The sequence below is a fragment of the Peromyscus californicus genome, unplaced genomic scaffold (assembly GCF_007827085.1).
Source record: "Peromyscus californicus insignis strain IS unplaced genomic scaffold, ASM782708v3 Scaffold_5__1_contigs__length_169319896, whole genome shotgun sequence".
In the NCBI taxonomy this organism is placed as follows: Eukaryota; Metazoa; Chordata; class Mammalia; order Rodentia; family Cricetidae; genus Peromyscus; species Peromyscus californicus.
Genome location: NW_026294573.1, coordinates 87,788,760 through 87,811,881, shown reverse-complemented (window position 1 = coordinate 87,811,881; position 23,122 = coordinate 87,788,760). Strand labels below are relative to the sequence as shown.

The window sequence follows — 23,122 nt, the reverse complement described above, 5'->3', positions numbered from 1 at the left end:
TGCTGGAATCATAGGCATGCACTACCACATCTGGTTTTCTGCAGTGCTGGGAATCTAGGGCCTCCTGCATGCTAGGCAAGCTCTCTGTCACCTGAGCTACCCCCAGCCCTTTTTTGAGTAAGGCTTATTCAGATTTAATAATGTGATGCGTTATGTCCATAAGTTAAGAACCTCTCTCCCCCCACGGTATTGTGCAACACCTGGGTGTGGTGTGTGACATTTTCTGGTCACTAAGGCTATGGGTGGCCTTTGCTCAGGCTGCAGGGACTGGGAAAGGTGTAGGATTAGGTTGGGGAGGGAGAACACTGGAGACGGGACCCTTGGACTTGGTCTCGAAGCCTTCTGTTGTGCTTCGCCTGGGACTGAGACAGAAGGCTGCCTGGAGCCCTCTCAGCCGAGAAAGTGGGAAATGAGTTGCCTGGCAGTGGAGAGTTCCACGGCTGTTCTGGAGATACCCTTCCTCTTTGCTTTCTCCGAGAAACCAACCACTCCACACCCTCCAGTGCCTTGGCCACGCCCACTCCCCAATCCCTTCCTAGCTTCTGCTTTCCAGCACTGTGGCCCTGAATCTGCCTGGCCTGCCTCTCCCAGTGCTGGGATTAAAGATATTTGCTATCATGCCCAGCCCCATTAGGTTTTGGTACTGGTATTTATTTATGTTTTAATTTGTGTGTATGGTGTGTGGGTGTGTGTGGGTGTGTCATGAGCGTGTCATGAGCGTGCCATGAGCGTGCCATGGCATTCGTGTGGAGGTCAGAGGACAACTTTTAGGAGTTCTCACCTTTTACCTTGTTTTAAGGCAGGGGCTCTTCTTCCTGGTGTTGCCCTGTGCACTTGTACTCTAGGCCAGTCAGCCTAAGAACTTCTGGCTGCTTCTCCTGGATGCCCGCCCCTGTTACATCCAGCTTTGTAGGTAGGTTCAGGCATTGAACACCCTGTGTGCAGAATCAGAGATGTCCCTTCCATCTGACTTTAGCTTATCTGTCTGGTGGCCAGGGCCTGGGCTGCCTCAGGTGATTCTGAGGCTGTCTGCTTTCCTGGGGCGTCCCTGTCACAGTAAGATGAACTTCATTAGGCAGGAGTATTACTGTCTGTGGCCGACAGGAAAAGCACTTAGGTCACTGAAGACAAATGGGTGCTGTAAAATGCATTCTAAATCTTTGCCATTGGCGTGGCTGAGGACTGAAGAGAGGAGACACTGGGTCTGTAACTCATTTTCCTTTTAGCTCCGCTAGCCTGACAGAGCCTTAGACCCATGTATCACCATCTCTCTTCCTGTTTGCAAAGTCCTTCTTTGTTCTTTGGATCTGATGGGATTTTGAGAAAAATAAAACAAACAAACAAACAAAAAACAAAAAACCAACACTGTCCTTGAGTGGTGATGTTTCTGCATTTGTTTTCAGTGTGGCTTTGTGGTCAGAGATAGCCTTTAAAGTCTGCCCAGTTGATAGGAGAAATGATAATGTTTTCATTTTGATACGAGCTGGGTGTGGTGGCTCTCAGGAGGCTGAATGATTGCCGAAAACTTCAAGGCCAGCCTGGGCTACATTGTGTATTCTTGGCCCTCCTGAGCTATAGAATGAGACCCTGGTACACAGACATCCACGCAGGGAAGACACCTGTATTTGTCACAGTTCTCTAGAGAAAGAACTAGTAGAATGAATCTATATATGTTAAAAAGGATAGCTTACAGGCTGTGGTCCAGCTACTCCAGCAATGGCTTTGTCTTAGTCAGGGTTCCTATTGTTGTAAAGAGACACTATGACCAGGGCAACTCTTATAAAGGAAAACATTTAATTGGGGCTGGCTTACAGTTTCAGAGGTTTAGTCCATTATTGTCATGGCGGAGCATGGTGGCATGCAGGTGGACATGCTGCTGGAGAGGTAGCTGAGAGTTCTATATCTGGGTCTGCAGGCAGCATGAAGAGACCATGACACTGGGCTTGGCTTGAGCATTTGAAACCTCAAAGCCTACCCTCAGTGACACACTTCCTCCAACAAGGCCACTCCTCTTAATAGTGCCACTCCCTATGGGGGTTGTTTTCATTCAAACCACCACTGGCTGTCTCCCAACAGAAAGGCCAATAATCCAGTTGTTTAGTCCACAAGGCTGGATGTCTTGGGTGGGCTTCCATCTGTATTGGAATCCTGAAGAGGTAGGTTCTAACACCGATGCCTTAGCGGCAGGATAGATGAACCTTCGGTGAGAGTGAGGGCAGGCCGACAGAAAGCAAAGCTTCCTTATTCCGTGTCCTTTTATGTGGTCTGCCACCAGAAGGTGCGGCCCAGACTTAGGGTGAGCCATCCAGTTGCAGATGATCCAGACTTAGGATGAGTTTTCCCAGCTCAGATGATCCCATCCAGAAAAATCCCTCACAGGTGTGTCCAGCTCTTAGGTTTTAGTTGATTCCAGATGTAGTCAAGTTGACAACCAGGATGAGCCACCACACCACCAGTACACATGAAATAAAATTAAAACAAAAGAAAACTCATTTTCATGTTATTTCCTAATGAGGGTGAACAGTGGTTTATTAGCTGTATAATATAGCTGTTCGTTTTCTTTGTGTTGGACTCTCTCTCTCTTTCTCTCTCTGTGTGTATATGTGTGCGTTTCTATGCACTTCTATCTCATGTACAGATTTCCTCAACCAGCACACTATGTCAGGACTCATTTGCTACCATTTATTGTCACCATGACACCAGTTCCCCATTCTTAACCTCTCACCATGAAGAAAATATTTATTCATGTATTTATTTAGACAGGGCTTATCTATGTAGCTCAGGCTGGCATTGAACTCATGATCCTCCTGCCTCAACTCCTCAAGTGTTGGAATATTTTTTACATCTTAAATAACATGAAAAATAACCTGAAGTCTTTCTTACATGTTGTAATATGTAAAAACTAGTGAGATTAAAGTTTCACTGTCCTTATGTAACGGCACAGTTACGGCCTACTTGAGCTGTTAAAACAGATACCGTATGTTACAGACATGAGCATATTTACCCTGATTCTGAAAAATTTGTAGCCCCCTGATATAAATTGTGATCAGAGCCCTTAAGCAACCTGACATTTGTTTTGCATTTGGAATTTGAGAAGGTCCTGATTATTTTACCCTTTTAAAAATAGTTAACCAAATTCTCCATCAGTGTTCATTGAATAATATATTATCTCTTCATTATTTGAGTTTCCATAGTTATCAATTAATATTAAAACTCAGATTTGTTCTGTCGATTCTGGGGCTGTCAGGGTGAGTCAGCCATCAAGCTCTTTGGACAGGATCTGTGCTATACAAGGGTCTCCGGGAATGAGAATCCCTGACCTCATGTATTAACGCCGAAGGCTCACCTCAGATGGATCATCCATGGTGGTGCCTGACCACATGGTTTACATCTGAGTGCAGACACTGGTAGGGTTCTTGGTTCATTTTTCCAGAGTCCAGGAGATGGATGGAGACCAGATGGAGCTGCTTGTTAATGGCCTATGGCCCTTCTCTGGAGCTGGCTGGCTCTGAAGGCCCTTAAGCAGCGACCTGACTCCAGTTATTTCTCTGACACTGGTGGAGTGGGAATTTTGTTGTTCTAAGAAACACATATGGAAGGCTGATGGTGGCCGGGGCTTCTCCACATGCCACATTGTAAAAAAGAAAAAAAAATGAAGGTGGTATTGGAATATGTTGTCTGGTTGATACTGTTTAATGAAATCTCTGGGATGTGAGTGGCAGATGGTGCTTTCTCTGGGGGTTCCAGGTCCAGTTCTATGTCCCTCTGCCTGTCACTGATGTGTGACTCTAGACCTGTGCTCTAACCTTCTTAGTCCATGTTCTCAGTAGTCCCATTGGGATAATAAAATCTCCTCTCCGCTTCCAAGTTACTCTAAGGGATAAGTAAGACCCACATGTGAGTGACTCCCTTGCACACTGTCTGGCAGAGAGCGTGCTCTTAGAATACTTTGTTCCTTCCCTTGATTGTAGTCATGTATGATCACTGTGAAATATATACAGTTTATCTCCAGATACAAATCGTTTAGCCTTAAGTTTGCTTTGTTTTTAAAACATTATTTATTATTATTATTTGATGTTTTGAAATAGGATCTCACTATATCTATGTATAGCAAGGCTGGGCTGGAACTTGCTGTGTAGCCCGGGCTAGCCTTGAACTTGCCATCTTCCTGCTTCTGACTCTGGAAGGCTGGTATTACAGGAGTGTACCACCATGCCCAGTTCATTTCTGTTTTATGCGTTGGCTAATAGCCCAGGCTCCTGGCTGCTCAGCTGGACATCGTTTGCTCTCTTGTCGAGGGTGGGTTCAGCTGTCCCAAGAACACTGTATGATGACAGTCCGTAGACTGTGACCCTGACCTCCTCAAATGGACGGGGAGGTCCCAAGGTGAGGGCTGTTGATGTTGACCAGTGGAAAAATGGCTCAGATTGGGTGTCAGGGAAGCAGACCTTTGAAGAGCAGTCTCTGGGAAACAGTTCTCAGTGGATCAGAAGAACGACAAGCACTGCATGCCCGTGGCTTCGGCGGCGTTTGCTGAACAGTTATTCGGCAGCTCTCACCCTCTTGTCCTAAGGATGGAATCTGTGGGGATTACGTAGTTGTTGATTTGGGCTTCGTTTGCTTTTGCCTGAAGGAAAACGTTGTCTAGTCCTGTGTTAAAAACACAATTTCCTGGTTTAGTCTGTTTTTCCCCCTACCCGGGAAGTATTCAAGAGAATATCCTAGTCTTTGTTTTTACCCTGTTTCTATTGCAAGAGCATATGCTAAATTCTAATGAGCAGAAATCGGGCAGATAGCGGGGGGGGGGGGGGGGGGGGGGGGGGGGGTGATCCTAGCCATCTAACCTTGGCATTCAGGACCCCTCGTTTGCCCTTCCTCTCCTGGCATCTTGGGGGAAGCGGATGGTGTCTGCCTGCCCTAACCCTTCCATCCACTGCTGCCTGTACTAGCCTTCCCTCTTGGTTCTGTGTGCTTTTCCGAAGGGGTTTTGAAAAGCCGGAGCATGACCACCACTTTCCTGCTTCAAAGCTTAGCATCCTCTGTGGAGCACTTGTTTAATTCCTTCTTAAGATCCCGGAGGCTGGAGCATCTTTCCAGGCTGTGTTTCCTGCCGCTTCCTCCCAAGCAGCTCACACCTGTCCAGGGTCTGATCTCCAGCTCATGCAGCTTTCTTTGCTGGGCTGCCTTTCCCTTCCACTGAAGGGCACTTTCCTGTTTCTGGAGAGTTTGCACCCACACTCTCAGTATCCCTGTGCAACCTGCCTCCTCTCGCAGCCAGTGTGCGTGAGTCTGAGGGGCTTGCTAGTGTGCGTGAGTCTGAGGGGCTTGCCCGAGGCCTGACCGCCAGCTGGAATCTCAGCCCAGGCCCTTCTGCCATGCTGTTGAAGAAACGAATGGAAGTCATCCTGAAGTATCCTCCAAGAGTAAGATTCCTTTCCTCCTTCACTCTGGACCACAGGTTTTCTCTTCATCTGTGCACTTATCACTGTGTATCGTGTTGCCATGCTCCACGCAGCAGCCTACACAAGATTCCTGCACTCAGTCCCTTCTCAGCTTGCTTTCCTTCCCAGAATAGCACCTGGCAGTCGTCAAGAATGCCGTGTTTGGATTAAATACATGCACAAATAAATTTTGCTTCTTCATATCCTCTCATTTGTGGTTTTGGGGGGGCTATAGCACCTGTCAATTATGCCACTCAAAATCCCATGTGTTGGAAAACGCCTGTATTTTGCTCTATAACATAAATAGGGAGTGATAATTATTTGTCTCTCCGCCATCTCATAGAGACATAATCAGATATTTTATTACTAGAAGAGAGGTGCTTAACACATGTTTAATTATATGTATTTTAGAAATGTAATCTTTTAGCTAAATTTTGTCCAACAACAGCTGTACCTGGGAGAGGCTTTAAGGAAAGTGAGCTCCCGCAACCTGTTAGCGCCTTTCTCTACAACAGTTTAACTGATAATAATTATAGTCTTCCATCTGAACAGCTGGTGTTTTCCTCCATGCAAATAGAAGCATCTTCAGCAGGTGTGGTGGTGCACAGCTGTAATCGCAGCCCCGGGAGGCTGGGCCTGGGCTGCCTAGGGAGAGACCCTGTCAAACCCTGTCAAACAACAAGGGGACCCGGTACTTTTAGAAATCCTCACTGTTATGATCTCCTCGATATTGGCTTCAAGACAAGCCCGCGAGTCTCTCCCTCTGGGTGAGACCCTGTAGTCACTGCTATGCCAACATGAAGGGCTCGTCTCCTTTCCAACGTGGTTGTAACAGTTTAGACAAGGTTGTAAGGTTTTGTCCTCGTCCTCTCCTTCTTCCCTCATCTGTCTGCCTCTCTGCGTCTACTGTCAAGTGAGGATTCAGATCACTGGCCCTTCTTTACAGAGTTCATTTCTGCCCCTGAACTCAGAAGGGCCCTGCAAAGAGGACGGGACTGTGACCGGTGCAGCCCTGTGTTTCTTTACAACAGGGGTATGTTCTGAGGAATATGTTTCTGGATGGTTTCCTCATTGAACAAACATCGTGGTGTGTACTTACACAAACCTAAGTGGTGGTGGAGCTTGCTGTGTGGAACACAGCCTGGGTGTAGGCCACCCAGCTGCACAGCATGTTAGCGTCTTGAATACTGTAGGCAGTTGTAACGGTGGGATTTCTGTAACTGAATCTATCTACACACAAGAAAAAGGAAGTGAAACATGATGTGAAAGATACAAACCAGCAGCAGGCTTGTCAGGGCACGCAGCACTGTGAATGTGGAGCTGCAGGACTGGACGCTGCTCTGGGGTCACTGGCTGACTGCATCTGCTCTTACCTAGCCCAGTGCAGCCTGTGAGCTCCATGCACTCAGGCTGCAACAAATGAATGCAGTTTTAAATTTGGTGACAACTCATTTTACTGTAAGAAACTTAAAAAAACTTTTTGACATTTTGGTTAAAAACATTTAGCTTAAAACGCAAGCTGCTCTTTCTCTTTCCTGTCGGTTCTAGCTTTGACGAGTCCTGAAGATTCCATGCATTCACGGTTAAGAACTTGCTTTTTCTCTTATTTCTTAATGTTTGAATCGTTTTTTTTTTTTTTTTTAAGAACTTGCTTTTTCTCTTATTCCTTGATGTTTGGAATTTTATTACTGTATTATTTATTTTGTGTGTGACTGCATGTGTGTCAAAGTGTGTGTGGTGGTCAGAGGACAACTGAAAACGTGGGGGATTTGAAAACACATCTGAGAGGTAATAGCTGGTAAGACCAACTTCACAGGAGCGTTGGATGCTTGCCATTGGTCCGCAAGTCTGTCCTGTGCTGTTCCTTGCCTGACTGGTTTTTCCCTCAAGGGATTTTGGTCCGGGTGATGATTAACCCATAAGCATTTGCTCACATAGAACATACTCGTATTTTGTTTCTTTTAGACCTTTGTTCTGACAACCAAGAATGTTCTTTGCTAATTTTTCTGACATGTCTGTGTGGTGCTATGTCAGGTGATAGTTCAAAAACAAGTGACCAAATTTTTAAGATGAATGAATAGTGGTTACAAGGTTGGGTTGGGGACTGAGCAGTGGATAAGAGCACTTGCTGCTCTTGTAGAGGACTAGGTTGGATTGTCAGCAACCACATGGAAGCTTACTATAACTCCAGTTCTAGGGGATTCAATACCTTCTTCTGGGATCCAGGCACTGCATACGTATTTGTACATGCACATACAGTAAATAAATAAGGACTATGCTAGGACCTTCTTCCATATAAGAAGGAACCCTTGAGTTGTAGTTAGTGCTTTAACTTTCCCTGCAGACATGTAAAAATGTCTATGCCCCTGCCCCCAGGGACCAAAGTAATGATTCCGTTTAATTAGCTCAGTGAGCCAATGAGTTTATTTTGGTTTACTTAACAGGGTTGTGGGTGACCTCCAAACAGCCATATCACCAAAAGGTCTCATCCCTGATTCACCTTCATCCCTTCACCATAGCTGCGTAGATGGAGTACCCCTTTAGTTTATCCTCTGTGTGTTCTAGCTGACAGGTGTGTCCAACATGCACCCTATGGCCTGCATGTACCCCAGGATAGCTGTGAATGGGGCCCAACACAAAATTGTAAACTTACTAAACACTTGATTTTGTGTGTGTGTGTGTGTGTGTGTGTGTGTGTGTGTGTGTGTGTGTGTGTGATTTTTTTTTTTTTTTTTGGTAACTTGATTGATGGCTTCTTGAGCCTGAACTGTGTGGATGACAACTTTGTGTTGCAATGTCAACTTTGTGTTGCTACCTGCCTGAGTAGCTCAGCGACCTTGTGCGGGTTGGGGCAGAATTGAATCCAGCTGGGAGGCAAGGGTCCTGGAGAGAGTGGCTCAGATCTCAGATGAGGGGCTAATGACCGTCCCTTCCCTGGACACATCAGTAGCCCGTCTTGAAGGTCTTTTGGGCGGTCACCGCTCCTCTGATACGATGCCAATGGCTGTTGTGCTTGGAGGACAGTGCTCCTCCGCAAGTGTGGTGTTGCTCAGCCGTACATGAGACCTGTGTTCTTTATGTCACTTGAGTGAACGCGTGCCTGTCACTCAGTCTTCCTTGCTATAGAACGAACAGCTCTGATGACTTCTGGAGGGTTCTATGCCCCAAGGCCTTGCGTGATGTGGGTGCAGAAGTGCCAGTAGAGGAATGAACACTTTGCTCAGGTTTGTGGGTTTGGGTTGGCAGGATCCCGAGAGCAGGTTGGAGGTGGGTATAAAAGAGCTGGTTTTTAGGTAGACTTGTGCTTGTAGGTGGAGCTGGGAAAGCGTACTCTGTCTTCTTAGAAAGCTGTGTCCTTGGACTCTGAAGTCTGCCAGGTGGCGTATGCATACAGTGACCAAACAAAATACCCAAGAAAATCAAGTTTAGGAAAGAAGGATTGCTTTTGGCTCACAGTGTGAGGCTGCGGATCATCAGGATGGGAAAGGCATGGAGGCAGGAGCATGAGGTGGCTGGTCACATTCCAACTGTGCTCAGGGAAAGAGAGAGATGGATGCTGCTGCCCAGCTCCCACCCTTTTTATTCAGCCCAGGGCCTCAGCCCATATGACGGTGCTGCCCACGTTGAGGGTGGCTCTTCCGACCTCAGCTAATCTAACCTGGGAACTCCTTTACAGACATGTCCACAGGTGACAGTCACGGTCATCCATTGCCCCTGTAGTATCCAGTCTCCTTGCTGTGGCCCTTAGTTATTCATTTGGGGACAAGCTTTTGAGAATACCTGTCTCCTTCAGTGGTGGTGACTCTTCAGCCTGGACTGTCCTGACTCTAGCCTTGCTTTTCCGTTTGGCAAGCTGCCCCCTCCTCCTCCTTCTCAAGCTGTCGAAGCACCCTTGGCTCTCTCCCTCTGATGCACAGAGTGCTGTTACAACCAGTTTTGCCTTGCGTCATCACCACAGGTTTTGACACTCATACCCTAGCTAGACTGAGTTGTTTAAACACAGATGGTCTTAGCCCTGTGTTTCAGGAGCCCTGCATCGTCTCTTTGGTTGACATCTCTTAATGCTCAGTATATTCTTGAAATAGTGGCTCCTCCTTAGAGGATGTAAGGAATCATGTTTAAATTAATCTCAGAGTTAGACAAAATCCTTGCTTCTAAGAATGTTCAGAACAAGGACTACAGTCTTGAGATTCCTTCAGAAATCTAATAACAGATCATAGAAACCTTGCCAAAGAATGTGAACTGGGGCTCTTTGATTTTGAGGTTCATTTGAAGGTGTTTGTAGCTAGAGTTTTCCTGCCTGGCCCACAGTCAGGACAAATCTCTGATACCCGCCAGTCCCACAGCCATTCAGACCCGACCAAGTAAACACAGAGACTTATATTGGTTACAAACTGTATGGCCGTGGCAGGCTTCTTGTTAACTGTTCTTACAGCTTAAATTAATCCATTTCTGTTAATCTATACCTTGCCACGTGGCTTGTGGCTTACCGGTACTTTACATCTTCCTTGTCCTGATGGCGGCTGGCAGTGTCTCCCTCACCCAGCTTCCTGTTCTCTCAATTCCCCTCTCTGTTAGTCCCGCCTATACTTCCTGCCTGGCCACTGACCAATCAGTGATTTATTCATTGACCAATCAGCAACACATTTGACATACAGACCATCCCACAGCAGTGTTCTTTTACATTGGGCTGATAGATGTAATTTAAAGGGCAGGGTTTCTCATAGGAAGGCTAGGGAAGCATGTTCAGTTTCTAAAAAGCTTTTTCAGCCTGTAAGTGTGGAGACAGGTGGTCTGTGAAACCACATAGAGGAAGATTGGTCATGTAGGAAATGGTCAGAGTACAGAGCAGGGAGGTGTAAACCCATTCTCGGACAGTGCCGGCCTGGAGAACAGACTGCTAGTCCCAGGTCGCGATGGATGTGTGCAGACAGCTGTGGAGGTTTGGGAGACTATTTGACATCGTGTTTCTAAGTCGGTGGTGGGGAAAACTGAACCTTTTGCTGTGAATAATAAGGAGAGTGGGTCCAAGAACTTGGACATACTAGTTTAGTAAGACATTTGAATAACTCCAGGGTTAAAATGGGTAATGTCTTTCAAATTCTCTACTGTTTGTATCATCATTTCCTCTCTACAGTTTAGAAATTATACAGACATTTTTGTAATTATCTGCACTAGTCAGGTTTACTGAAGTAGTAATAAATAACTCCCAAAGCTCCAAAGTTTGCAACGAACATTAACTTCTAGGTCATGCTGTGTGTTCTGGCTGGGAGTCAGCTGTACCCACTGTTCCCAAGTCGTATGTTTCTGAAGGAGCATTCCCTTTTGGGGACATGCTAGGCAGAGGAAAGAGCAAGAGACTGTGAGAGATAAGTTTCTAAAGCTTGGCTTAGGTCTGGTCTAGGCTGCCCTTCATTCATTTGTCATTGGCTGAAGCAAGTCACATGACCTAACCCACAGCCAATGGGATGAGGTGTCTCTGTGAGAAACCATTTGTAGTAGCAAGAATGTGTGATCCTCTTGCAGGAGGGGTCAGTCACTTGGGTCTCCACTGACTGCCCCTCTGTGTAGTGCCCCTACAGTCTTTCACTTAGTAATATTTGTAAACGCATCGTTTGCATTTATCATTTCTGAATGTGTTGAAGACATTGTCCCACTGTTCCTTGTATTAAATTTTAGGTGAATTTGGGGAAGCTTGACTTGCCATGAAGCAGTGTGGCTGATGACTGCATGTTTTCAGTACCTCATTGCGGTGTCTCCAGATTCTGAACAATGGCCAACACTGGGTGTCAGAATCTTACTTCTGAAGCTGGGTGAGGGGACACGCACCTGAATCCCAGCACTGGGAGGCTGAAGTAGGAGGATCAGGAGCTCAAGGTTATCCTTATCTTTGTAGTGAGTTCTGGGCCAGCCTGGGCTACATGAGACCCTGCCTCAACTTTCCTCTTCCTTGAAAAAGACTCTTCTTTCTGAATTCAGCAGCTGAGCCTCCAGGGTTTCCCAGTGTTTGCTGTATCGTATTGTTATTATTGAGAGATGATTCACACAGGATGAAGTTTCACTATTGTCAACTCTATGGTTGATTTGTGTGTGCTCACAGGACGGTGAAGCCACCATCACCGTCACCATTGCCATTGAGCCATCAGTCTCTGTTCTGGCAACCAGAAGTCTGCTTTCTGTGTCTGAGGACATGCCTGTGCAGACAGTGACATATACGGATCATAAAATGTGTGGCCTTCTGTGTTTGGCTTCTTTCACTAGAATAAGGTTTTCAAAGTTCATGGCTGATGTTTCTGATAGTATTTAACACACTTTGAACTTTCCTTTTCCAAATCCTTAACTTTGCTTTAATAGAGTTGCTCATATTTCCCAGTGAATGACACCAGTAAACACTTTGGACCTTGTGGACAGGGTCGCCACCAACACTCCGTCTGCATACAGTTCTTAGTGTAGTAATCACATCACTACATTTCCTAATGTTGAAGCCTTCTTGCCTTCTTGGAACCATACATTCTTTTTTTTTTTTTTGGTTTTTCGAGACAGGGTTTCTCTGTGTAGCTTTGCGCCTTTCCTGGAACTCACTTGGTAGTCCAGGCTGGCCTCGAACTCACAGAGATCCGCCTGGCTCTGCCTCCCGAGTGCTGGGATTAAAGGCGTGCGCCACCACCGCCCGGCCCATTCTTTTTTTTTTTTAATATTACATATTTATCGTGTATGCAGGGCCAGGAGGGGGTGGAGATGCATGCCATGTCACAAGTGTGTCGGTCAGAGGGCAGGCAGCCTGTGGGAGTTAGCTCTCTAGAATATGTGGGTTCTGGGGGTCAAACTCAGGTTGTCAGGCGTGGTGGCAAGTGCCCTGACCTTATCCACTGAGTCACCCCAAGGCCCCCCTATTCTTTCAAAAAATGATTTTTATTTTATGTGTATGGATGTTCTGTTTGCATGTATGTCTATGTGCCATGTGCATGAAGTGCCCTAGGAGGGCAGAAGAGGCATTGGATTCCTTGGAACTGCAGTTACATGTGGAAGCCCACAAAGATTCCAGCTTGTGTTTCAACTCAAGGTCAGAGAGTCAGAGTTTATGTCGCTCTCCAAGGCTGCATGATAGGGTGCAAAGGCATGGTTACCAGGTGTCTTATGTGCCAAGGCCTGATCACAAGATGCTTTGCCATGGGGCGTGGTTACCAGGTGTTTTGAAGGGTCTACACTTGGTTGTATGTTGTGTTTTGGTCTTGAAACAGGGAGATCTTCTGCCTCTCCCCTTGGTAGTGTATAAAAAGCCCATTAGAAAAACTCAAGGCTGCTGTGTATTGACCCAGGGCCCTCCGGAAGCTATCCTGTGTCTCTGTCTTTTTCTACACCTATATTTCTCTCTATCATTTCCCAATTCCTCACTCCCCACTTCAAGGAACCCTTCAATAGGTCAGGGCTGAACCCCAATGCTGGTCCCTTGACAGTTACAGATGGCCATGATGTAGGTGCTAGGAACTGAACCCAGGTCCCCAGGAAGAGCAGCCAGTGCTCTTAACCCCTGAACCTTCTTCTTACCGGCTCCCGGATATATTCTTTAAAAAAAAAATTTTTTTTTTTTGGTTTTTGTTTTTGGAGACAGAATTTCTCTGTGTAACAGCCCTAGCTGTCCTGGAACTCACTCTGTAGACCAGGCTGGCCTTGAACTCACAGAGATCAGCCTGTCTCTGCCTCTTGAGTGCTGGGATTAAAGGCTTGCGCTACCACAACCCAGCTTCTTTAAGAATTTTTAAAATAATTATTTGTTTAATTTTTGTGTATGAATAGTTTGCCTGCATTCATGTATGTGCACCACATGCATGCCTGTTGAATACCCTGGAACTGGAGTTGCAGATGGTTTGGGGCTACCATGTGGGTTCTGGGAATCAAACCAGGGTAACAGGACCCTTAACCACTGAGCCATCTCTTCAGGCCCCTTAATATATTCTTTTTAAAGATTCATGAAGAAATTTAATTATGTTATACATGTGTATGTGTGTTTGTGCATGTGACTGCAATGCCTGTAGAGGGCATTGGATTCCTGGAGCTGGAGTTACAGGCTGTGTGAGTCACCCGGTGTGGGTGCTGGGAACGAACTGAATTTGGGTCCTTTGGAAGATCAGGGAGCAGTCAAGTGCTCCTAAGGGCTGAGCCATCTTTCCAGCTCCCATCTTTTAAAAAGGCTATTTTAAAAGCTGGGGATGTAAGCTTAGTGGTAGAGTTAGGGCTGGGCTCAATCCCTGTCCTGTAAAATAATAATTGATTAATTAATTAGCTGGTGTGTTGGCCTATTTTATGGCATTTTGTTACATTTGATAAAACTAACACACAAGCTGTGGTTTTAACTGTTACTTTATTGTTGGTGTATATTATAGCTTCCTTCTTTGTCATGGTGTTTTGATAGCAGATTACTGGCTAACCGTCACAAAATGACTTGGAAGGTTTCTCCATGTTTTCATGTGTGTCTCAGAATAATCTGACTGAGGTAGGACTTCTCGCGCTCCGCTGGGCTCAACTGTAAAACCTCTGGGGCCTTGGTGGTTATTGTTTCCAGGGTTTCTGTTTCTGTGTAACTTCACTTTGCTGCATGTCTGTGAAACGTGATCCTAATTCGTCTTAACAATAAAAACCCGGAGTCAGAAATTGAGGGTGAAAGCTGAAAGATCAGAGAAGCAGAGCAGCAGCCACTAGAGACTTCTTACCTCTATGAAATCTCAGATCGAATGGGTTGGCCTGTCTCTACGAATCATCAGACTGAATGGGGGTCGAGATCCTGTCTCCACCCACCTTATATTCCTGTCTCCACCTCCCTAGTGCTGGGATTAAAGGTCTGAGCCTCTCATGTGCTGGGATCAAAGGCATGGTCCTCCCAAGTGCATGCTGGGATTAAAGGCTTGTGCCTCCACAGCCTAGTCTCTATGGTTAACTAGTGGCTAGCTTGCCCTCTGATCTCTAGACAAGCTTTATTTGTCAGAATACAAACAAAAATATCATACAACATGTCTGGCCATCCTTCCCCAATGCTACCAAGCTTGTGTGGCTTTCTGGACTTGCTGGTGTAGTTATTTGTAACTTATAATTATATAGAGATAAGATCTAAATAGTTACGCTTCTTCTTTCTATATTGGTCAGGCTTTGTAAGTTCTACTTTATCTAAAACATCTTTTAAAAGAATTAAATTTTGGTTTGTTGCTTTTTCTTGTTTTTGGTATGTTTTAAGTTTTCTGACTTTTTTAAAAATGGGAGCACAAAGTAGATGCGGCCTAATGTGTTCATTTCATGGGATAAAGGTTTTCATACATGTGTTTATTCACGTGTGTTTTCTTGGGGCAGAGTGATGAGACCACGCAGGCTTAAGGTTTTAATTTTCTTTTTGGTTTGTTTACTCATGTCTGATGTGGTGAGAACACAGGTCTGCTGTTGGTCTCACATCAGAACAGGTGGGTTATTGGTTTGCCTCTGTTTCTGCTTGATGTTGCTAGAACTGTCTTTTTGGATTCACTTATAACCACTTGAACAAACAGGAAAAGGATGGAGGGAAGGAAGGCAAGTCCTGGGCCTTCTAGTTAGTGAGAGTTGGTTTGGCTCGTCTCAGTGTCCCGGTTCCCAGTGGCCTGTCTTCCATGGCAGAGCCCCACACCCCTCTGTTTTCAGACATGTCTGACATCTCATCAGTCCCTAAAGCTGCACCAAAGCCTTGGGGGAATGGCGCCCCCTGCTGGTGACCCTCATCCTGCTTTGTGATCCTAGTACCGCACCTCAGCCAGAAGCCCTCCTTTGTCTCACTGTCCTGCTCACCACATCCGCCCCCCCCCAGCCCCTACAACCGCATTTTCAAATTAGGGTGCATATGAAGGGTTTGGGATAAAGACATTTTCTACTTCCTTACAAGCCTCAATGACAGTTAAATAGTCTCAAAAACTCTAGGAAAGGGTCTCTTGGTTCCCTTTTCAGCGGTGCCCCAATTATATCTAGTAGAAGATGTTCGAAAGCCTGGCCCTTGGGTGGCAGCCTCTCCTGGTTCCCAGAGTCACTGCTTTTCCTGTTATTTGTCTCCCATTCTTTAGGTGCTAGGTTAGCATCTGGTGGTAGGGTGGGAGGAAGTAAACTGTGGTGGTTAACTCACTGAGACTGTCTGGAAGTCCAGATCTATAATTTTATCTGTCTGTCTAGATCTATCTATCTATTTTTTAAAGCAGAGCCTTGCTATATAATGCAGACTGGTCTCAAACTTGTAATTCTCCTGCCTCTGCCACCCCAGTACTAGGATCAGGCATGCTTCTCTCTGCCCACCTTAGATGTACAGTTTCTACAATGACTGTGCAGCATCTTATCTGTCTTGTTACTGTAAACACTCGGTCCTGGTCATTTCCCAGGTCTCCCTGTGTTCCTGTTCTGTTCTGTTGAGTATCTTTGATAAGCCTGTTTCTGAGTGTTTCCCTTTGAGTTGATTCTGTATAGTGGGTTTAAATTGAATTTTACAGAAAAAATCATCGGTCAGGAGTGTTCTGTTCGATTTGTGAAGGACACGGTCATTCTTCAGGTCTCTGCTATGCCCGTGACTCAGGACAGACTGGGCAGGTACCGGCAGTGGACAAGTGCTGTCCTCTCCTGTGGGCCGCCTTGAGCTGCTTTGCCGGGCTCCTCTCAAATGGGGTCTTCATGTTACCCACATTTCCCCAGTGGTGTCAGAAGAGAAGCTGGACTGTGTTAGTATGACTTGCGTTTTTACTGGCTCCGTCTTGGCTCCCAGTAGATGCCACTCTGTCATTAGGAACCTCGTGTTTAACATAACGAAGAATCCCGCCAGAGATGTGTGTTAGTTATCTTGCCAACCACTGGCCGTAACAGATCTTGAAACTGAAATTCCTTGAACCAGAGGAGTTGGTGAAGCAATGCAGTTATCTCTGTGTGTCTTTCTTGGGTGTAGAGTGAGGGACAGGGGACAGAGGAATGAATGTTCTACAACTACAGGCGAGAGTTGACATTTTACAGCAATGAGTGGGTTTTTTGTTTTGTTTTTGTTTGCTTTTAGAGATGGGGTTTCTCTGTGTATCCTTGGCTGTCCTGGAACTTGCTATGTTTATATTTATTTATTTTAAATTATATACATATGTATGTGTCTGTGTGTGAGTTTGTGCACGTGAGTGCAGGTGCCTGAGGACACCAGAAGAGGGCGTCAGGTTCCTTAGTGCTGGAGTCCCAGGCAGTTGTGAGCCACCCTGTGTGGGTGCCCTCTGCTCATATCAAGTACTCATAACTTCTGAGTCATCCCCCTAGCCTTGGGTTTAGATATTTTTTAGAAGCGCCCTAGCTGTGGTATGGAGGACTGATTGATGATAACAGCCTAGTACCTGCAGCTCATGTCGGTGGTGCTGCTACCATGAGATGCCTGCTTTAGGTCAAAGCACAACAAACTCTGCTGCTGAGGTCTCTGCTCGACAGAGGTGCCCGGACTAGTCACGCCACCCAACACTCACTTGTCACCCCTAAGATCTTCGTGTTTTCTTAGTGCATTTCTTTCTCATGGGGCAGGGTCTTGAAAGTCATTTTGTGATAAACTCATGACCCCAAAGGAGAAAACGTTGGCTTTACCTGACTGGCTTTAAAAACAGCAGATTCGTGTTTACCTAGAAGGATTTGTGACCAGAGAATGGAGAGGAAGACTAGCAAAGGGACTGGAAACATTCCATGAAGGGACCCAGCTTGGCAAGGCACCCAGGCTCAGCTGCTGGCATGGCAAATACTAGGGCAGGCTCGGTCTCAGGCTGCGTCCTCAGGGAGAGAGGTCGCGGCTGACCTGCTGATCTGTGAGGCTGTCATTGGTCGTCAGAGCGGTAGCATCACTGCTCCAGGAACTTCAGACACTTGGGTCTCGTCTGTCATTCCTATATGCCTAGCTGCTGCAGGGGACACCCTGGAATGAGAGGTGAAGGTGTTTTCCCTGACTGTGTCCCAGGAGGCAAGGATCTGACCAGATTTGGTTGTGACTGAATTTGATTGCCGGACTCTCCCTTCCTATACTGGTTAGGGCATTTCAGAGTATATATGGCTATTCCTCAAGGTTACTAGCTGAGGTCCCTGGGGCAAAACCTAGGAGCATTGGTATATAGTCTCAGTAGATCAGGCAAGAGAAGGCAGATAGATAATTACACCAGCACATGCACACACATGTATACATGCACACACAAGGAGAAGCCATTGTTTGTGGATAAGTCAGGTGTATAAATCAATGATTTAAAAATATTTATTTTTATTTTATATGTACCAGTGTTTGTTTGTTTGCATGTATGTGTGTGCACCACATGTGTGCATGGTACCTGCAGATGCAATAAAAGAACTTTGGATCCCTTGGAACCGGAATTACAGATAGTTGTGAGCTACCAGGTGGGTGCTGGGAACTAAACCTTGGTCTTCTGCAAGAGCAGGAAGTGCCCTTAACCACAGATGCGTCTATTCAGCCCCTAGATCAATGGTTAATATTTACAGTTGCTTCTGCGCAGATGCCTCCCAAGTGGGGAGAAGAAGTGGGGCAGGTAGGGGAGAGAGAGAGAGAGAGAGAGAGAGAGAGAGAGAGAGAGAGAGAGAGAACACATCTGGCAACATATATATTAAAGGAGGTGGATTTAAACAAAGGCAAGATATGACAACATGGTGGCTTCCAGAATTGGCTAGGCTAGATCACAGAAAACCACTATTTGAGTTGATTGGCTTGTTTGGCGAAGGTTTTGATTTTTTTAAAATTTCTTTTGTGTAATGATTAGCCACTGACTGAGCTGTTCTGAGGCCAGTGCTTTAGTGTTGATAAATACAAAGGTGGGCCCTTGCAGAGTCTAACAAGGTGGCCTGCCTGCAGTCCATGCTTAAAATTTTACAGACAGGGGAGTGCCATTATGGCTCTCTCGGAGTTCCAGAGATGATGTCTCCTGCCAGACCTCCAGACACTGAGTGTGACACTCGATGCATGCCCTGTGGTGTAGGCACCCCGAGAAGGCCAGCAGGTCAGCAGCAGCTGCTGTAGCGAGGCTCTGCCTTCATATCCATACCAGAGCAGCTGCAGAGGGCACAGTGCCCCTCTGGCAGCTCCTCCTGCTGCCCGCAGTTGGCAGCTCCTCCTGCTGCCCGCAGTTGGCAGCTCCTCCTGCTGCCCGCAGTTGGCAGCTCCTCCTGCTGCCCGCAGTTGGCAGCGTAGCTGAGAGAGAAAGAAGCGTCGTGTAGGGTGGGGGTTTGTTCCCATGAGCACCTTCTGTAAAGACTGTTGAGGAATATTACTTTAACTATCTAAAGATGGGCTGCATTTGTTTTACCTTGCCTGCCTAAGGCACCCGATTGGTCTGCTAAAAAGCTGAATGGCCAATAGCTAGGCAGTAGAGGGATAGGTGGGGCTGGCAGACGGACAATAAGTAAGAGGAGGAGTCTAGGCCAGAGAGAAGAGCTCACGAGAGAAAGAGAGGGCGAAAGAGAGGGCGATGCCGCGGGCCAGCCAGCGAGGTAGCCGCCAGCCAGAGGAAGCAGGAAAGTAGGACATACAGAATGAAAGAAAGGTTAAAAGCCCTGAGGCGAAACATAAATGAAGAAAAACAGGTTATATTACAAGAGCTAGTGGGACAAGCATAAGATAAGGCTGAGCATTCATAACTAATAAGAAGTCTCTATGTCTTTATTTGAGAGCTGGTTGGTGGCCCAAAGAGAAAGCCTACTACAAAAGATGGCACCCTTTTAATAGTTACAAAAACTATTTTTTTTTTTTGTTCTGTGTTTTTGAGACAGGGTCTCCCTATTACATAGCCCCAGCTGTCTTGGAACTCGCTATATAGACCAAGCTAGCCTTGAACTCACAGAGGATCCACCTGCTTCAGCCTTCCCAGTGTTAGGATTAAAGGCACATGCCACTACGCCTGGCATTATTTTTGACATTGCCCTAAGAATATGATTAAATGATCTGCGGTTGGCACAGATGTAGGCAAAGGAGAGAACCTTCTGTGTACGTCTGTCTTCACCCGGGCCATGCTTTCCTCTGCCTTGTCTCGTCTTTCTTCTTTGGGGTCTCCTCTGATCAGCTGTAGCTCATGGATATGACTGCTGAGGTGACTTCCAGGGGACAGATCAGAGCTCCCAGAGCACTTCCTTGACCCCACCCTGTGATCTGGGTCACCAATGCCTTCCCATTGGTATCTTGTCACTTTCTTGCTACATTCTTAGTCTTTGTCTTCCAGTGATTTCTGAGGTGACACTCAGGGGTCTTCCCATCTTCTGCTAGACACGGGCTGTGTTCCCTTGTCAAGTCCTAACATGGCAGGGGAACCGTGAGACTGAGTCTTAAATGTTCATGGCCTTTATCTTAGTTAGGGCTTCTGTTGCTGCGAAGAGAGCCATGACCATGCAACTCTTATAAATGAAAACATTTAACTGGGGCTGGCTTACAGTTCAGAGATTTAGTCCATTATTGTCATGGTGGGAAGCATGGTGGTGTGCAGGCAGACATGGTGCTGGAAAGGTAGCTGAGAGTTCTACATCTGGGTCAGCAGGAAGAGAAGAGACACTGGGCTTGGCTTGAGCATTTGAAACCTGAAAGGCCACCCCCTGTGACACACTTCCTCTAGCAAGACCACACTTACTCCAACAAGGCCACAGCTCCTTGTAGTGCCACTCCCTATGAAGCCTGTGAGAGCCATTTTCTTTCAAACCACCACAGCCTTTTAAAAATATATATTTACAAAAAACAAACAAAACAAACAAACAAACATACTGGGTGGTGGTGGCACAGGCCTTTAATCCCAGCACTCAGAGGCAGGCGAATCTCTTGAATTCAAGGCCAAGCCTGGTCCACAGAGCAAGTTCCATGATAGCCAAGGCTACACAAAGAGACTCTGTCTTGAAAAGCACAAAATAAAATAAAATACTAATAAAAAGTAAAACATATTTATAACAAATTCTTAACATGTAATTTATCTAGGTTGCCTTAGGTCTTCATCCTAAGGTGGAAAGAGAATGAGAGCTGTTATTCTGCAGTCTATCCATCCTTCCTTCCTTCCTTCCTTCCTTCCTTCCTTCCTTCCTTCCTTCCTTCCTTCCTTCCTTCCTTCCTTCCTTCCTTCCTTCCTTCCTTCCTGACATTCCTCCCTCTGACAATCTCTTTAAGTTTTTTTTTTTCCTGTTGAATTTTAAATGCAAAAGGGGACAGATGGTATGACAAGCTAAGATCTGGTTAGCTTTTTATCAACTTGACACAAGCTAGAGCCATCTGGGAAAATGAACCTCAATCTAGAAGACACCTCCATCATATTGTCCTGTAGGCAGTCTGTGGGGCATTGTATTGATTAGTGATTGATGTGGAGGGCCAAGCCTACCGTGGGAGGTACCACCCCTGGGCAGGTCATCCTAGGGTGTATCTGAAAGCAGACTGAGCAAGCCATGGAGAGCAAGCCAGTAAGCAGCACTCCTCCATGGCCTCTGTGTCAGCTCCTGCTTGAGTTCCTCCTCTGACCTGTTCATTTAAGACACATGGAGTGAGGAGAGGCACAGCTGTGGCTGGTGAGGTTCTCCATTCATGTGATTTGTAAGGCTGTACTTCTCTTTTTCCAGGATCTCATTTTGCCCAATGGTGGTACTCCAGCAGGCACTTCGAGCCCAGCTTCTTCATCTTCCCTTCTGAACAGACTCCAGCTTGATGATGACATTGATGGTGAAACCAGAGATCTCTTTGTCACGGTTGATGATCCCAAGAAGCACGTCTGTACAATGGAGACCTACATCACATACAGGATCACCACTAAAGTAAGTCCCCTATTTCAGAATGTTGGGGTTCATACTTGGGCATGTGGTTTTTGTTTTTGGGCAATTGACAAAGGCTGGGGTCATCTGGAGGAGGGATCCTCAGTTAAGGAGATGCCTCTATAAGATTGACTTGTAGGCAGGTCTGAGGAGCATTTTCTTAATTAGTGAGTGATGATGTAAGAAGGCCCAGCCTAGTGTAGGTGGTCCTACCCCTGGGTGGGTGGTCCTGTGAGGCATAAGGAAGGTAGCTAACAGTGAGCCTGAAGAACAAGACAGTAAGCAGCCTTCCTCCATAGTCTCTGCATCAGTCCCTGCCTCCAGGTTCCCGCCTTGACTTCCCTCAGTGGTGAACTGTGGTTGGGATATGTGTAGCCAAATAGACCCTCTCATTCCCAAGTTGCTTTTGGTCATGGTGTTTTATCACAGCAATAGAGGAGACCTAGAACAATGCTCTGGGCCAGTTGAGATCCTCCTCTGCCTTTGCTGTCTCTCTTCTGGTCACCTGATTACAGTTATGGGAGAGAGTGGTTACATTAAAAGTAAAAGGATTATAGACTTAGAATAGGTTTTTACTCTTGAAACGAGGAGAATTTGTGGTTGAAGTATTTTAAATAAAACATTTAATCCCTGTAATACCGATAGAGGGCAGAGTACTGGGACTAAACTGACCAGTTTTCACAGAAATCCTAAACGATTTGTGTTTAGTTAGAATTTTATAGGCGAGGAAACTGAGTAACTTGTATGGGACAACAAAATTGGTAACTAGGTTTCTAACATGAATTTGTAAGACTGCAAAGTCCATATTCTTCGTCTAATTCCACTTGTAAAAAATACATTTAATGCTTACTCTTTGGGGGATGGAGAGGATGGAACACGGGGCCTTGGACCTGCTAGGCAAGTGCTCTACCCCGAACTACATCCCTAGACGTGTATTGTCGTCTTTACTTTTGAAGTCTTTCATTATATTTAAAATAGGACTAAAATTTTAGAGTTCGAGCAGGGTTTCTTGTCTGGCAGTATTGACATTTTGGGGTGAACAATACTTTCTTGGGGGGACTTCCTGTTGTAGGATGTGTGGTGACGTCCCTGGGCTCTGTCCATTAGATGCTAGTAGCACCTTCCACCTATCTCCAACCCCACTTTGTGACAATCAGAAATATTTTCAGACATTGTCAAACACTTCCTGGGAGCAAAATTGCTCCTTATAGGAAGTTACTAAGTACATTACTAAGGAGAAAATCCATGTTGTCGCTTTGTAGTTTAGAATTTAAAAAGTGCTTTATAAAAACAGAACAAAGATATGAAAGTGGGATGGGGACTTGGTGTGGGGAGGGAGGACTTGGTGTGGGGAGGGAGGACTTGGTGTAGGGAGGGTGGGCTAGGTGTGGAGAGGGAAGACTTGGTGTGGGGAGGGAGGACTTGGTGTGGGAATGGGGACTTGATGTGGGGAGGGAGGACTTGGTGTGGGAATGGGGACTTGATGTGGGGAGGGAGACTTGATGTGGGAATGGGGACTTGATGTGGGGAGGGAGGACTTGGTGTGGGGAGGGAGGACTTGGTGTGGGAATGGGGACTTGATGTGGAGAGGGAGGACTTGGTGTGGGGAGGGAGGACTTGGTGTGGGGAGGGAGGACTTGGTGTGGGGAGGGAGGACTTGGTGTGGGGAGGGAGACTTGGTGTGGGGAGGGAGGACTTGGTGTGGGGAGGGAGGACTTGGTGTGGGGAGGGAGGACTTGGTGTGGGGAGGAAGGACTTGGTGTGGGGATGGGGACTTGATGTGGGGAGGGAGGACTTGATGTGGGGATGGGGACTTGGTGTGGGGATGGGGACTTGGTGTGGAAAGGGAGGACTTGGTGTGGAAAGGGAGGACTTGGTGTGTGGAGGGAGGACTTGGT

The 23,122-nt window shown here is 46.3% G+C and overlaps 1 protein-coding gene across 1 annotated transcript in view; it reads left to right on the top strand.

Annotated features, from left to right (window-relative positions):
* Snx30 (sorting nexin family member 30) overlaps positions 1 to 23,122 on the top strand; it is a 106,403-nt gene that overhangs the window by 29,460 nt on the left and 53,821 nt on the right. Inside the window, exon 2 of the mRNA XM_052715977.1 lies at positions 21,036 to 21,227. Within this exon, the coding sequence (XP_052571937.1) occupies positions 21,036 to 21,227 (192 nt within the window). The remainder of the gene's footprint in view (positions 1 to 21,035; positions 21,228 to 23,122) is intronic.